This window comes from Eptatretus burgeri, chromosome 3 (assembly GCF_056783735.1).
Source record: "Eptatretus burgeri isolate ZD-2024b chromosome 3, Ebu_testis_v1, whole genome shotgun sequence".
NCBI lineage: Eukaryota > Metazoa > Chordata > Myxini > Myxiniformes > Myxinidae > Eptatretus > Eptatretus burgeri.
Window position 1 is genome coordinate 19993450 of NC_140963.1, and position 17578 is coordinate 20011027.

Consider the following 17578-nt stretch of genomic DNA (forward strand, 5'->3'; position numbering starts at 1 on the left):
TTGACCAAATAAGTTTCACCTCAAAACTCCTGAGCTTAGATAAGTGGGGGAGCTTAATTTTTAAGTTAAACCACTGATTTCATACGGGTGAAACATGACACTTATTTTATAACCTATCAAACAAATATTTTGCTCCTGAAGTGATTTAGGGTAAATTAGGTAAAGGGTTTGAATTATTATGCAACTGAGAATCAACTGATTTTCTCTGTTCATCAAACATCTTCACATTTTATCTGCATTTTTTTGGCTTTATCACTTTGGGGTAATTTGTAAAGACTATATATTAAGTTTGATTTGAAAGCATCATGAAATAAGCTCAAGTGGCATCAAAATTGGAAAACTTTTGAGGGAGGGGGGGGGCGATACTTTTGCAAGCCACTGTAGATGTCAAAAAATATTCATGTATTCATAATATTCACTGGAATTCATCCAATACCTATACTCAATATCACAAAGATATTATTTGGAACAGCTGCTGTAATTCATCACATTGATGATGATAAATTATAATTACATTTGATATATAAATATATATATATACATATACATATATATATATATATATATATATATATATATATATATATATAAATATATATATATACATATACATATATACAGGGGGCTGCAAAAGTAGGTATACAGTAATGAAAAACAAAACGTGTGCACAAAACGTATTTTATTGATTATACAAGCATATCAATAATAACATGCCAATAATAAAAATATTAAAAATGGTAATAATGATTTTAATGATTTAAATGAATTCTAGTCTTAAATGAATCCTCGCACCACTATTATAATACTGGTATAATCCTTACTGTATACCTACTTTTGCAGCCATATATATATATATATATATATATATATATATATATATATATATATATATATATATATATATATATATATATCCCCTCAAGTTTAGAATGGAGGTCACAGAGTAAAAATAAATAAAAAAGCTAATAAAATAATTTACATTTGATTTCATAAACTTTTTTTTCAGAAAGATCACAGAAGCAATAAGATTACCCTGTGTCCTTTAGCACCATGGAAGCCCGATCTGCCTGGGAACCCTCGAGGACCCTAAAAAAGAACAAAGGCAAGAAGGTATAAACAAACAAGCAAACATTGTGGTAACAGTTTGTTTCTTTGTATTAATCTACATTTTAATGATTGTTTAAATATTGGGGTTTGAAATATGAAAGGTGTTTAATTTTTAAGAAAAACTAATTTGATATACAGTGTTGTTTTCTGAGTTCATGGAAACTGTAACTAATACATTCTCTCTCATAATATGATAAGTAATACTACGTTATATTATATAAAATGCTAGTATACAGGCACTAATACATTTCATGATGATGCTGTTAGTTGGTACTATATAATTGTTAGGTATTTATTGTCGGCCAAAAGGGCATAAGGCACTTTCAAAGATAATAAATGATGGTGATGATGATGATGATGATGATTATTCAAGTGGAACAATTCAAACTTATGTGGTTATCATATTACATGTTTATCGATACAATTTGTTTTAATCATGAAATACTGCAAAGTTATGATCAATATAAAACAATTAGATTATTTCTGCAATTACTTTTTTGATGTGTTCGTTGTTGCAAGCCTATTTAAGCACCTATTTTGATGTGCCATACTCTTTACAGAGCATTGGTGCTGCAGAAGCAGTTTCTTGGCAAGGGTTATACTGGGTGGTTTGCCATTGCATTCCCAGCATTGTATGTCCGTGCTTTTTCCTTTAAAATCCTGAGCATCAAGCAAGGAAGCAGCACATAGCATTTTTTAATGCTTTGGTATGGACTTGGCCAGGGTTCAAACCACCAACCTCCTCGACTCAAATGGGACACTCTAACCATTACGCCACCGAATCTGGTGTATAAGCACTACAACAGTGGCCTGTTTAAATGTGGCAATAGTCATTGCTGAGCAGATTCACAACTTATGCCTTTACAAGCCTTTCAGGCCTTTTACATCCAAGGGCTGAACAATTGTGAGCCTTAAAGGACATACCGTAAGACCAACAATTCCGTTGTCACCAGCGGTACCTGGGCGGCCACGTTTACCCTGAGGAAATAAAAAGTGGAGAACACATTACAAATTTTGAAATACACGAAGTTGCAATGCAAAACAATTTTTTTTAATGCCCTTCACTTTGCGACATTATTCAAAAGGCAAACTAATTTTAAGTTATGATTCGATAAAAATTAAGAAACATTAATGTTGGTCCAAATATTAAAATGTAATTAGGATAATAGTTCTCCGCAAATAAGAAGTCACCTTAAGCCCACTAAAAAGGTACTGCTGCTCAATAACTTTGCTGTGGGATTCACATTTATCGTGCTCAAACATTCAGAAGCTTGAAATTACAAAGGAAATGCAACTGTTGATGCACGTTTTTCATCAATATTTTAAAGGAAAGTCTTATCAATACTGCATGAACACCTGATTATACAAACAACAAACATTCAAATACTTACATCTTCTCCAGGAGGACCATGATTCCCAATCGGCCCAGTGGGACCCCTTGAGCCCTGTGGCACAGAAATAGAACATTTATGATGAATGAGGACAGCGATGCAAACCATTTAAGTTAGTGCAGTAAATGAAGTTCTGGAATTTCAAACCAGAGTTCCCCTGAAAACATCTCACACACAGTGCAAACATATGCTTCGTGTAACAACCTTTGAACCTCATATATCCGTCCAGGTGTAGAATGGCCAATGCCAGCAGCTGATGGGTTGAAGTTATGGTTTGATTATTTTTGAAAATAATGTTTTTGATTGGGTTTTAAGCCACATGCAAGATTATTGCATGTTTTTAGCATCGTTAACCCATCTAGATAATCTCACTGGATGAAAATCATTCTCTGAGTGTGATACTTACAGGAGAACCAGATTCACCACGATAACCAGGAATACCATGTAACCCACTCGGACCCTGTGGCAACACAAAACATTCATCTGATGAGGTATGCGAGCTATGATCAATTCATGAATCCAGTTATTTCAAAATGTTCACAGTAATATAAACTTACCGGATGTCCAGGAGGGCCAGGGGGTCCTGGGGGCCCTGGTGAACCCTGGGGATGAATAAAGGAAAATATGAGCATTCACTTTGTCGGAACATATCATCAACAAAAATTACTGCACATTATCATCACAATCATAAAGTATTATCCACATATCCAATACCAAGCAATCCTACACATAATATAAATGGTGTTCATCAGATGCACATCATCATCCCACCTGTCAACCACTGCACAATAACAAACGACTAACTACCTCTTACACTAAATCTTCATGAATTAATGATTATTATTTATCGATACCCTGATTTAATTTCTTTTTAAACCCGTCAAACATTATTCACAATAATGCGCTTTATATACACTCACCTCTACTAAAATACAGCGGCGTATAACACCTCACCACAGAATCACCATATACTAACAACTTTCAGACAGCTGTTGAAATGCATTATGATGGAGAGTACACAACATATACCGAAGCACTCGGCTACACGACAAAATAGCACTCGACGGCAGGAAGGGCTCACGATATTTCAATAAGAATCTTGTGAGAAGTCTGAAAAGAAGAGTGAATAAGAATGAAAAGTAAAAGGTAGGTGTCGTGTGTGTGTGTGTGTGTGTGTGTGTGTGTGTGTGTGTGTGTGTGTGTGTGTGTGTGTGTGTGTGTGTGTGTGTGTGTGTGTGTGTGTGTGTGCAATTTACTTGATAAGCTATTAAAATTGGAATGTGTTCCATGAGCGATGAAATTTGTAAACAGAGGGAAAAGTGGTGGTGATGATGGAAAAGCAAAAAGGAGAGGTGGTGAGGAAGTTTCTTTAAATGTCAATACAGAGCAGTTGTATTTCTGAAGTTAGTTTTTTTAAAAAGCATATCGGTATAACGTTTCCAAACTATGGTATGTATAAAAAAAATTGATTTTAAATCATCACTTTTCCTCCAAGTAAATGAGCATGTAATTAAATACATGCATGAGCAAAAAAGCAAAACCAACAAAAGAATAAATACGAGTCACTGACCCCCTTTGATGTAAAGAAATGTTCAATCATCAACAGAATGTCAATTTTTGCATTTGCCACAACTCAGAACGTTTGCATCATTTGCTGCTGAAGATATAGAAAAAAAGAACAAAAAACAGAAAAAAAAAAAGAAGAAATTAATCATTTTTGGGGGATTGAAGCACTATGATTTACAGGAGTCATGTGAGAGTTTATGGGATGGTGGAAGGTCCATCCATCCATCCATCAGGACCATACTCTGTACAGAGCATCGGTGCTGCCAAAGCAGTCTCCTGGGCTATTGGGCACACTCCTGGACGGGTTGCCACCCTGATGCAGGATAATCGAATGGCTTGATCATCCCAGCAAGCTGGTACTCATTTTTCCAACCTCAGAAGGATGACAGGCTAAGTCAACCCCACCTCAAATTAATTCAACAGAGAAGCAGGATTTGAACTCAGGACCCTAAGATCCCAAGCCCACCACCTTAACCATTAAGCAAACACCAGGCTTCTTTATCAAATGATTCATATAAACAGTTTATGGTCAATGTTCTCATTTGATTGCATTTGCAACGAGGCTGCTGCAGAGATTTTGAATTGCTATTTCTTATTTCATGAATTCTGTTGGCACCAAGGAGGTGATATGCATTTCAAAAATAGATATTTTTTTGGTATGAATCGACAATTCTATCGATCTGTATAAAGAAATACAATGCAAATCACGAAATCGACAGTTGTTATTTTTTCCTTCTCAAAGCAAGTCAGAATTGTTGTTAATTACAAATAAATTTATAAATTGTTAATAAAAGTTGGAAATGGCATTTAATCTTGAGAAATATAATTGGAGGTAATTAACTACGCAACCCTTTGGAAATCATCGCTCTGGACAAACTTTCGAGGAAAACTATTCTCAGATGGAATGAACTACAAAAATAGGATTACCCTGAAGTCCAGTGTGAAATCGGACACTTCAAAAATATTAACTGTATTGCGGTATTCATTGCATAGCTGCAGTTCGGGGGACAAAATGCGAGGCATCGGGACAAGGTCAATAAGCGTTAACCACCTCAGCCCCACCACGCTGGATGTTGCCAACAATGAATCACAGATGCTGTCTTCAGCAATTGACCTCCACACAACAGTGTGGGAAACAGCAAACTTTGGATGTTGATGGTAATACCCGGTCGATCCTCTCTATGTCTCGCTCTACATGATCGTTAGCTCTGATAGGTCCAGCACGACAGGACTCATTCATCTCAGGAGCTACTGCAAACTCCAAAGGCAAATATCTCAATTGAGTGGGCAATGAAGTTAAGACAGAGGCAAGTGGTGTATTACTCGACCTTTTTGGAAGTTAAATACAACCCAGAAGACCAGCAAAGATGTCCCAAGTTTTAAGCTGCATTGTTTGAACTCTTTACTTAAAGTTTGAACCTTATGGGTTTCTTCACAGTTAAACTGTCACTAGTTCCACCTCTCACACACTGTCCTGCACATGCTTACTCTCCACACAAACTGATTGTCCATGAGATTGAATGTGAATTACTCACTTAAATTTACCTTTTCCCCCTGATTAACTACATTAAATTTCGGACTGGCAAGCAATATCAAGGAAACAACAAAAAGTAGGCGTACCATGTATTGAATGTTTAAAAAAAAAAGTTGGTGGAATCCTTGGTTGCGGAATTGCATGCAAAATGTGGGAATAAATACATCCAAAATTACAATGTGACTGAATTGCAAGGTTTGTGCAACTTACAGGCAATGATGGTTGAAATCCCCCACCAGACTTCTCATCAAAGCCACCATGCATCTGAGCCCGATTCTGAGGAAAGGATGATGAGAGAGAGAGAAAAACATGAAACTTTCACAAAAGTTATATTGCTTTCCAAATATTAATTCAGAGGCATTGCTTCAGATATGAACCATACTATAACTCAAGAAGTTCAAGAAGTGCCTGTTTGTTTGTTTGACTTTTATGCACTCTTGAACCACGGAACAGAATGAGATGCAAAGTGGTGGTTGCAACCGGGAAAGGGATGTGGGAGGGGGGGGAAGAGGTGGGGTTGCCCAAGAAGAAACTGGAGGTTGTACCTGGGGGGAGGGGTGCCCAGGGAGGTTTTGGGGACATTAGGAATTCAGTCCTGGAGGTTTTGGGTTTTGGAGCACCCAAATGATTTCTACGTTCATAATGCATGGCATAGCGCCACTCCCAGTGCGTAATACTGTCCTGGTCATACTAACACACGGCAATTCTGGGGAAATTAACCCATCCGTAATTCGAGATGAAATAAACTGGCCGTAATTCTGGGAGAATGATCCCATCCGGAATTCTGGGGGGTTTAACCTATCAGTAATTCACGTGGAATAAACCCATCCTTGTGGACGGATTATTCGCTGGTACTGTGTATGCAATTCTAGAAACCCCTTGAGCACACAGCAGGAATTTGAATGTGCATATTTATCCTGAAAGTACAACACCCAATGTAGATATTTTGATACATTATAAACAATACATTGATATTGATATTATTATAAACAATATTTTGATACAAACATGATACGTTAACCCTGTGCATATAAAGCAATTATCGAATCAAAGAATGTTACAGAACAAATCTGCCTCCAGAAAGTTTGTTTCAGATACATTGCAGAAAGCAAGCTCTAGTAAATGTAAATAAACTTACATAATTGAAGTTGAAGGGGAGAGAGGGACCAGGTGGACCTGGAGGTCCAGGTCTGCCCCGGCTGCCATCCCTTCCTGGTGTGCCAGGGTATCCATTTGGGCCACGAGTTCCCTTTAGGAAACAGACAGCAAGACACAAATATGAACTATGGTCTTGACAGGATACAACTGTCAATAACTCGTACCAACTGCCATAAGGGAAAAATACGTAAATAAATAAATACCCAAATACAAGTTCATTGAGGAAACATTTCTTCTCCAAGGGTTCAAGTGATGTCCATTTCTTTGACCGTGTTTAAAGTGAAATGAGATTTGACTCGGTCAACAGATTAAAACTACCGATTGTAAATTTGATGCAAAGGATTTGATGACCAAGTAACCTCCAATGAACACAGCATAGTAAGGCTCTTTAACACCGTTAGCTCACACAATATTTCGGCCATTACAGACTACACAATGCACATTACCCCAATGTTTGACGAAACATCTATATTCGAATCCCTCAGCAACGTACAGAATGATAGAACAATGCCTTGAGGTTATAGTCCATCATGCAGAGACTAGTTTTTTCAATTCCAAGAGTAATAATATCAATAAAGTCCAAACCTTTAAATCACATTTCAACATATTAACTACTTAGAGAAATACTGTTCAATGGCCAACAAGTTATGCTGGAATTGCTGATGTTTTAGCAAATGGATGAAATCGACCGGACGTTGATCAGAGCATGCTAACCATCGTGGGAAGCAAGGAGAAACTGACGTTTCAGGCGTTAACCCTTCATAAGAGCAATAGAGGAATTTCTTGCCCTGCTCTTTACACGTGCACGTCATCGGCAGAAGGTAAAAATGGAGCTTCCATCAATCGGTCAGAAAAAAAAACAAATTATTATTGTACAGTTTCCAAAAAATATCTGCTGATGTTGATGGAACATTACTTCCTTCCACTCAATGCTAATCACTCACGCACAGACATTGTGTTTCGAGTACACAACTGGATGAAGTGAATCATTTCTGTCGAGGTAACACCGAGAAGACAGACGTGCCAAAATATGTGTCAAAATGGGAAATGCCGTGTTGCATGCAACCTGAGGTTGACGTGCAACCTTTGTTCTAGATAATCTCAAAGAATGGCAGATCAATGAAAGTTTATTGAATGGTAAAAGCAACATCTCGCAACTCCCGTGTGAAGTGACATGACAGTTGAATAAATCGTCATGGGAGTTTCCCAAACTGTAAGGAGGAGGCTGCTAGATGCTGGAGGCATGCAGTTAACTGTTCAAACTTCTCATGCACAATCTGGTTTTTAAAGAAAATAAAAAGTGATGAAAATGTGAAAGCAGATTTTAATTTTTTTTTTTTTTCGATCCAAAGTCTAGGTTTGTGGAAGAGCAAGGTGAGGCAGCGGGACAATACGTGGACTCAACAAGGTGATGGATGAACAGGAAGAGGAGGAGAGAATAGGGAAGGAAACACAGCAACTTCAAAATAATTGTGGATAGGTACGGGGTTGCGGGGGGGAGGATGAGGATTAAAAAGATCATGGAGCAACATGGGGGATGATCTGAGGTAATGGTACCCCACCAACTTGAAGCCTTGGAGCAAAGAGTGTGATTGAACTTTGGAATAGGCTCAGGTAGGAATGAAATATTTAACAGAGTGAGTAAGGTTCTACAAGTGGAATGAAAAGGGAACAAGGGAATGGAAGTGAGCAGTGAGTCTGGATTTTAAGAGTTTCACAAGGAGGGTGTTGCTGGCAGAACATGCACTGGGGAAAGATGGAGGAATGAAAGGGCAGAAGGAGCAAGACCTCGGAATAAGGACGAGAAAACAGAGAGATCCTCAACCTATCGGTGTTGCAAGAGCTGCAGGCCCTTCACTTCTGCTTCTTTTTTTGGCAGAAGTATCCTGAATTATGTCTGCACCTGTTTTAAAGACGTCTCTGCTCAGCACCTTTATGTTGGCCTTTGACCCATAACTCAAGTGTCTTTAATGACGTCAAGTGTCTTAAATGCAATGCTTCTTCCTTTAAGGTGCATGACCACACTGACATTTAAAAAAAAAAAAAAGCAATAATGTGTATAGGGAAAGTTTCGTTAACTTCACTTTACATTCAATATTTCGAGAACAAAAAGTCCAGGGTCACAGAGGCACGAGCTAACAGAGTTCCATCCAAGAATGATATAATCAGCTGTCAGAGACTATGTACCTCAATCAGTGAACTTTTTATTATTTTGTCACCTTGTCAATAGCCATCATTTGTGGATCACTTGCTCGGTTCACATCCTGCTTCGGCTTTTATAGTGGTGGGATCAGCTGTACATGTATGATGATGCTGTGGGTTTGACAGCAATATCTGGGAGCATCATTTATAACGTATGGGCACCAATTGCCCAGGCCGAGCTGTACTGCTGCCAAATAGGACAACAGACATTCGAATATTACATGAAGGCTACTGCCCTGGCAGACAGAGTCACATAACAGTTGATTAGTCTCCAATAAATATATTCAACAAACGCTTCTTTGTTTGCACGTGTGGGAAGTGGGGTCGAGATACCCGTCTCTTGAATATATCTGGTGCAGAGTGGAAGGTTCATACAGCTTCAGGTTTGGAAAATATAGAATTCAGCGAGTCATCTGCATCTTTTTCTGTCACATCTGCACCTCTGGATTTCCATTCTCCATTTCTATCATTCTGACCAAGTTTATCCCAGTGTGGGGGAACTATGACCGTTATGGAGTTGAGACTTCATCACTTTTAAATGTGTCCAGCCTTCTGCCTGCAATCAGATTATTTTTTTCTCTTGTTTTTGTTTTTTAAATTGCCTAAAGCTCATTAAAGAGCTTGCACCTACATTCCATTAGATTAATGGACAAACATATTTTCATCTTGTAGATATACTCACACCGAGTTTGATTAGTCACCCTGTCGGTGAAATGTTGGACTTTTGAGTCTTTGTCGCTCGACAAGAACCTTAAGTTGGTCATGCTCTTGTATTTCTCATTCTCTCGTTTTCACAAAATTGGCAATTATGGACCCACCCAATAACAAGCTTTACTTTCATGACTTGAATCGTATACTTATGATGGCAATTGCTACAAGGACAGCTTGTCCCAGGCCTTTGGGTAAGTAAGTGCATATATATTATTTGCAAGACAAAGGCATTTAAGCCAATTTTTAATCCAGTCGAGTAAAAGATTGGTTTGAGGTCGACCTGCACTTTTTAATTGGAGAGTTCCCTTTCATTCGAGGAAACAGCTGAAAGATCCCCCCCCCCCCAAGTAATAGAAACCCTGCCCTATATCAGCACATGGAGAGGAAGCTGCAATGCAATGTATTTTGGATAGAACCAAGATGGCAGCAAGCAGTGTATGCATATTATCAACTGTAAAACAGCGATGCATATGATCAAGTTTTTATTGAATGAGAACGTGAAACTGGTCGAAATTCACAGAAGACCTGAATTCAGCACTTTTTCACACTGGAAAGCAAGCGGTCAACCATTGAGTGGCACCAGAGCAGCTACCGCATAACCCAAGCAATTCAAGACCTTGACATCTGCCAGAAAACCATTGGCTAGACAGTGTTTCGAGACGGTAATGGACTGCTCCATGCCGATTCCCTTGAGAGTGTGAGAGCAATTAACACCCAGTATTGCAGCAACCTCTTTATAAGCAACAATGTTCACAATGCAATTTACAGGCAGTAGCCCAGGAATGCTTCATTGTGGTGTACGTTGCATTGTGGTATGACAATACCAGGCCTCAAACAGAAAATGTATCCACTCTCACACTTGCACAGACTGGATGAGAGGTTCTAAACTGTCCACCTTACAGCTCAGGTCTGTCATTTTGTGACAGTCACCTCTTTCAGCCACTTAAGGAACAGTCTGCTTCAAAAACTTTACAGTGTGAAAAAAGTACAGATATATCTAAAAATTGCCATCGTATATTACAAATATCAGAAGCTCGAAGCAGTTTTGAATTGCAAAGGCATGATGGTAAGTTCGGTAGAGATTAAAATCCACTAAGAATTGCATATGTCACCAAAACGATAGATATTTGATACTTGATCTGGTGGTTACAGGTTGGGTTGAAATACTCCAACTGAAGGAAACTCCAAGATCTCAGAGCCAAATGCATCCTCCTCCAAAGATATTTTTTCTCCATCTTGGAAGCAACAACTGCCATAAACGTTACACGGTACACTGTAGTGGAGGCCACGAAGCAGAGGTGGATGAAGGGCTCTATCATTTCTCAGTTTTATAATTATTGGATAATAAAGTATGAACCACATGGACGGACACACACACACACACACACACACACACACACACACACACACACACACACACACACACACACACACACACACACACGTTATTGAGTGCCCTGAACAACATACCGGATCCCCGTTGGGCCCAGCTGAACCTTTGGGTCCTGGTTTTCCATTCCTGCCCTGTGGAAAGGCAAATAAATAGGTGATACAGATTACCAAATGCTCTTACCCTGGTTTGGTTTGTCTCTAGAAGTAGAAACTATCTCAGGCGTTTAATTTCAAGAGTTTGTACGCACAAGAAGTGCCAAATAAATATAATTTGATCAACAACAACAACACAATCAAAAGAGCTGGACAACAGAACTATATCATGAAGGTGTACCACTACAGTTAAATGCAAAGGTGTCAGACTGAAGGATGTACAAATGAAATTTTCCTCGGCTGTTGATATAATAAATGCCTGATATTTATTCAAAATGCAAATTACATTGTGGTGTTCATAACATTCACAAACATAGCATCACATGACAGCAAACTTACTGTTGAATAGGAAAAATAAATAAATACCGTCACGAATATTACATCAGTTTAACACTATATGCGTTGAAACGATGCAAGGAATGGGATTTTCATCGGAGTTATACTTCTGAAGTCAGGGCTGATCGAGCTATCCTTCCCTCACATGCCAACTTACCTATTCACATCTGCATAAATCATCACATCACATCACATCACATCACATCCTTTCATTTCATACCTACCCGTGATTCTCGAAAATCTGTTTTCAAAAATGTGCATGGGGCTGAACCTCAATGTTTTCTCACAATTACTCTACTGTGAAACAATGAATGTGACCAATGTATTAATTACCAATGCATAGAATGTATACATGTATGTGTCTGAAAACACATGTACATACATGTGCACACATGATCATGCACACACAATAGTCTACATGCTGACGCATGCACGCACATACACCCATTCACACAAAGTCACAAACAAACACGCACACACCCGAGATCATTGACACAATGTCGAGGCTATTCAGCTTCCAGGTTCTGTCGGCTTCATCTTTCAGATCCTGGCACATGTGAAAATGACCAAGCACCAAGATCTTAAAAATGAAGTGAAGAAAACCTGGAAGGTGAAGAGTGCCGACATTTTGCCAGTGATAGTTGGAGCAACGGGAGTGATAAATAACAAGCTTCCTGGGATCTTAAAAACAATCCGGGGAATATTATTTCAAACGAACTACAACTGGAAGCTTGTCTGGAGTTCAGTGACAACACTGAAAATAACCCTCAGAACAAAAATTTGAGAACAACAAAACTTCACAACTTGGTCCATGAAAGGTGATCCTTTACGGAAATGGAGGTGGATACTTTGAGTCCTGGGAGGACTCAGTTACACCTTCTGAAACCCACAAATGGAGATAGCGACCAACAGGAGAAGACAGAGAAAAAAGTGGGATGGGGTGAACTAAATGTGCAAGAGCATGGGGTTGTCAAGTCACAAACTCACCGCTGGGCCATCAGGGCCTACAAGGTCGCCATTTTCCTGCAAAAAGACACCGTAATTTCCTGAGGACAGAGTCGAAATATTGTGGCTGTGACAATTAAGAGGTCACACATTATTATCATTTAATGTTGGAGGAAAAAAAACAACTTCCAGGAAGTCTAAGATGAATCCTCAACAGCACAGTAAAGACACAGCTGTCGGATTTACAAGTTGTCCCAAAGTCGGAGGTGCTCAAGGTAAATTATCAGAAAAGTCATAATAAAGCCTAAATCAATGATAATTGCATTGGTATTTAAGTGCTCTGCTCATGTTGCACCTTCCCTTCTGCAGTTACAATTAAGAAAGGCATCGTGGTTAAGCGATCGAGAGGCTTATCTCGTGAGGGACATCGAAATGCAACTTACCACAGTTGGTATCGTGGCTGAAAAAGAGAAAAACAAAACATGGTGTAATCACATGCTTTTTAAAACTTGTGATGCAATATTAACGTAGGTTGACAATGGGGGAGGGGGGAGGTGGGGGTGGCGGAGAGGGACATAACTTATGGATTGGACTGATAGGATACCTCAGAGGTAGTGTGATCGCGTTTTACATCATTGAGCGGTTTTGCGGAACTCTGTTGGAGGGGCTGCAAAACCAGCAGGACTGTCTGATGTGACTCATTTGTGGACCTCTCACGAAGGTATGCCATTGTGTGCTGGTACCCAGGCCAAATTCCAAATTTGCTACCCACGACTTCAAATGTAAGAGCAATAGGAAGTAACTCAGAAGAATCTTTACCCAGAAACGTATTTGACGTATACTTATCTCTGGCAGGAAAGCAAGAGAAATCGGAAGGAGGCAGAGGGTTTCAAAAAGTCCACCATTTTACATACACATCACCTGTCTTCGGTATTCTTTAACGTCTACATCAGGTTCCTGTGCTTCAACTTCTTTCAATCTGGACGATAAATCAGTTTGTAACGATCAAGGAAGCTGCATTACCAAATACTTTTACTCGTACCTCTCCAGGCATTGATTCAAATGTGAAATGCACATGACAATAAACAAAGCATACGTCAAGGTAGAAAAACACAAGCACAAGTGGAGGCTCAATGCATACCAAAGCACAAAGCTAAGCACTCTCATTCTTGTTTAAATAAGTCCGAATCACACAGTGTGATAAAATGTTAAGAACACATATCCAGGGAATACATTGAGTAATTATATAAATGGAAAATTCATACATACGAAGAGGTTGTGGAAGGAGAAGGTGGATATATTGAGTTCATTTCAATTAACAAAACAAGTCGGAGGAGGTACAGGGGCAGAGGAGGAGAGATGAGTGGGGGCAGAGGAGGAGAGATGAGTGGGGGCAGAGAAGGAGAGATGAGTGGGGGCAGAGGAGGAGAGATGAGTGGGGGCAGAGGAGGAGAGATGAGTGGGGGCAGAGGAGGAGAGATGAGTGGGGCCAGAGGAGGTGAGAGGAGTGGGGGCAGAGGAGGAGAGATGAGTGGGGGTAGAGGAGGAGAGATGAGTGGAGACAGAGGAGGAGAGATGAGTAGAGGCAGAGGAGGAGAGATGAGTGGGGGCAGAGGAGGAGAGATGAGTGGGGGCAGAGGAGGAGAGATGAGTAGAGGCAGAGGAGGAGAGATGAGTGGGGGCAGAGGAGGAGAGATAAGACATTGTGAATTTTTATATTTATTTTCAAGATGCTGCCTTTCACAAACTTACATGAGGAAATACAAGGATAGCTAGAAGTGTAAAAAGACAATTATACCCTCAGAGCCTATTCTCTATCTTCACCCCAACATGGCAATTCATACAAAACGTATTTTGCAACAAATGGCCAACAGAGCCACAAAGAGAATAAACCACACAACCTGAGTGAGAGTGAGAGTGAGAGTGCGAGTGCGAGTGCGAGTGCTTGTGCGTGTGCGGAGTAAAGCAGAGAAGGGATAGAATTGGGAAGGGGAAGGATTATAAAAGTCAAAGCAAAACATAAAGGCTAAACATATACATGAACTCAACAATTTTATAAATTGAAGCTTTATTGATCTCAACATGATGAATCATTATTTTGCAATCACTTATGAAAAAGTGATAACATATATGAGTGGCTATTCATTGCCTGAAATCTTTGACTAATTCAAGTTATTGTTCGTTGTCACTGATGAAAGATCAGACAATATTACACATCAAAACGTTGGTGGTTACCTCCATAAAGATAACTTGACTGTTACAAACTGTTATTTAGTTGAAGTTTCTTCAATACATGAATGCTTCCACAAATAATCAAATCAATTAATTCCTAAACATAAGTCTTTCAAAGATCCTTTAAGTACATTTGTAAACGATTTAATACACAATATGTTAATTGCTTTTTGACCATGCTGCAATTTCTGCAATGCATCACCATAGAGACTTCTCTCGAATTTATGGCCAACAGTAATTGTTCCTGGTCATAAACAACAACATAATTTCAAGCCTAATCTTTCCAGGAAATGCACTTTACAAGGAAATTACTTGCCATTTACCCATAAACAAAGAGGTAAACGATTTTTTCATTTTAAACAGGATGTTTTGTTTACTTTTTTTGACATTCTTTTGATATGCATGTAAAATAAGTACATGAGATTGTGGACAATTCCCAGGAATACTTTTGTCACCACAACAGCTCCAAGCATCAATACTAAAACGTTGACATTCTTAACTGTCAATCTGTTAAATCTTTAGCATTGCCATAGATTGTTGCCTTTTGTGCATGTTCCCAAAAGCTTCTCAGAACAGATGACGCTCGTGAATCAAAACTAAGATCTGAGGACAGCGACCATCTGGGCATTCTCTGCAGAGTCAAATAATTCCTTGACACCACTTTGCGGCTTTACACTGCATACAAGGCATGAATATGCAGTGTTGTGGAAGACTGGTTTGCATTCTTGGCCAAAGCTCCAGCATCGAACTTGGCACTCCTTAATAAAATAGAGAATAAGATAATGGGAAACGTTGGCATTATAAGGCAGAGTCCCAGGGCACAGCTTCTTGACCATTTGAGACAGCTTTGCAGTGTTCTGTTGCCTCACATCTGTTAATGATACACTTGCTATCTCTCGACGATTCATCACTACCAATCCACAGGGGGCCCACACATATTCCCCTAACATCCCAATTCATATTGTCCTTCACAGGACAAGTCTGTCAATTGATATTATTTTCGAATTTATCTTTTTTCTTGTCGAGGGAACTAATATCAAGGTGAGTCTTACTCTGTCCTTAAGTCATAGAAGGTAGACGCTCATTGCCATGACGTGCTTTTGATTTGCTGTCCATTTTCTGTCTTAGCCAATTTAAATGAATTGTTGTTTTGCTTTTCCAAGAGTCTTGACATTTTCATTAAAAAAATAACAAATGCAGAGCTGACACAGAGCTGAAAAATAACATATATATATATATATATATATATATATATATATATATATATATATATATATATATATATATATATATATACATATACACACACACACACACACACACACACACACACACACACACACACACACACACACACACACACACACACAGTATAATCACCAAGAGGAAGCAAAAGCCAATATAATGTTTGTGCTGAGCTGCCCATTGTTATGGTGCCTTTGTCAAATACTGTTTGGAACTAAGACTATTTCCCTAATCTATCAGGAGCGTTAAATCATAAATAGTTGTTTTTTTCTTTTTACAATTGTTGTTATATTATCATCATTCAGAATTTGTGTTTCTTTTGAAGGAGTTTTTCAGATACTCCATAATGATAAAATATTTAAATGCATGGGGACAATAAGAAAACATGTGAATATATTTTTCTTCCAATTACCTGCTTTTATATTCTCCACATTATCCCCATGAATATAAATGGTTTTGTCTTATAAGGTTTTGATCAGCAAATCGTTGGGCTGGGTTATGTGAAGTGAACGAAACAGACAGACACATGGAGGTGAGATAGATTTTAGCACACAGAAGTCACAACCAAATATGATTAATTTGGAGTGGAGAAACATTGAGATGAGGTGCATTTGAAGCAAAAGGTGACATATCAAGTTGTGATTGAGAAGGTATAATTCATGAGAAAGGAAAAAAAAATGTTGTGGAGAAGAATGAATTGTAATTGATCTCATGGAAAAATGTTTTCAGAATATAAAATTAAATTAGACAACCCTTGATCCAATATTGGAATTAACAGCACTTCAATTTCAGCCCAAATACTACTCGTGGACAAATAATGGTAACCTTACTCAACTTATTTTGTTTTCCATAAGATGATTTTGTGTGTTAGATTTTGCAGATAAGAAACCTTTTCAATTTTTCATATTATAGAGTGGGGTGCAAAAGTGTGAGTCCAGTCGGAAATTTATTGATCGAGATGTGATAACAAATTTTATAATTGATATATGAAACAAAAAGCACTTTCAAGGGATTTCCATGAACTCTTAAGGACATAACAGCACTTATTAGAATACTAAAAATAAAATTTGTCTTTACATAGAATCAATAATAATCAGTGTACATAATAATAATTATCCCTTTGCCGTGATAACTGCCTCAACTCCATTTGGGATTGATTTAATTCGTTTATGGATTATGTTTCAGTCAATATTTTCTCAACAGAGTTATAATGCACTCCAGAGCATATTCAGACTGCTCACATAAATATGTTTCTCTCAAATGTATTCACACTTCATTTATTCTGTTAAGACAGTGTCAGTCAATAATAACTTTCACAAATTACAGAATATGGATACATTTCTTCAAGATTAAGACAAATTTGTGTTTGAAATGGTGATTTAAGAAAGCTTGGCATCATTTTAAATGAACTCATACTTTTTCACCCACTGTATATATCATTCAAAAGAGGTATTCACAAAAGTCCAAAACACAAACTTTATATATATATATATATATATATATATATATATATATATATATATATATATATATATATATATATATATTAAAGAAATCAATATTATTACTCATCATACGTACATCTTGTAATGAACAATAAGGTTGC

The 17578-nt window shown here is 38.2% G+C and overlaps 1 protein-coding gene across 1 annotated transcript in view; it reads right to left on the minus strand.

The window, feature by feature from the left end:
* LOC147029497 (uncharacterized) overlaps window positions 1-17578 on the minus strand; it is a 164297-nt gene that overhangs the window by 129471 nt on the left and 17248 nt on the right. Inside the window, exons 3-12 of the mRNA XM_085872555.1 lie at window positions 12939-12955; window positions 12538-12573; window positions 11140-11193; window positions 6737-6847; window positions 5809-5874; window positions 3056-3100; window positions 2905-2958; window positions 2499-2552; window positions 2032-2085; window positions 1033-1086 (exon numbers count right to left, since the gene is read on the minus strand). Coding sequence (XP_085728681.1) covers window positions 1033-1086; window positions 2032-2085; window positions 2499-2552; window positions 2905-2958; window positions 3056-3100; window positions 5809-5874; window positions 6737-6847; window positions 11140-11193; window positions 12538-12573; window positions 12939-12955 — 545 coding nt within the window. The remainder of the gene's footprint in view (window positions 1-1032; window positions 1087-2031; window positions 2086-2498; window positions 2553-2904; window positions 2959-3055; window positions 3101-5808; window positions 5875-6736; window positions 6848-11139; window positions 11194-12537; window positions 12574-12938; window positions 12956-17578) is intronic.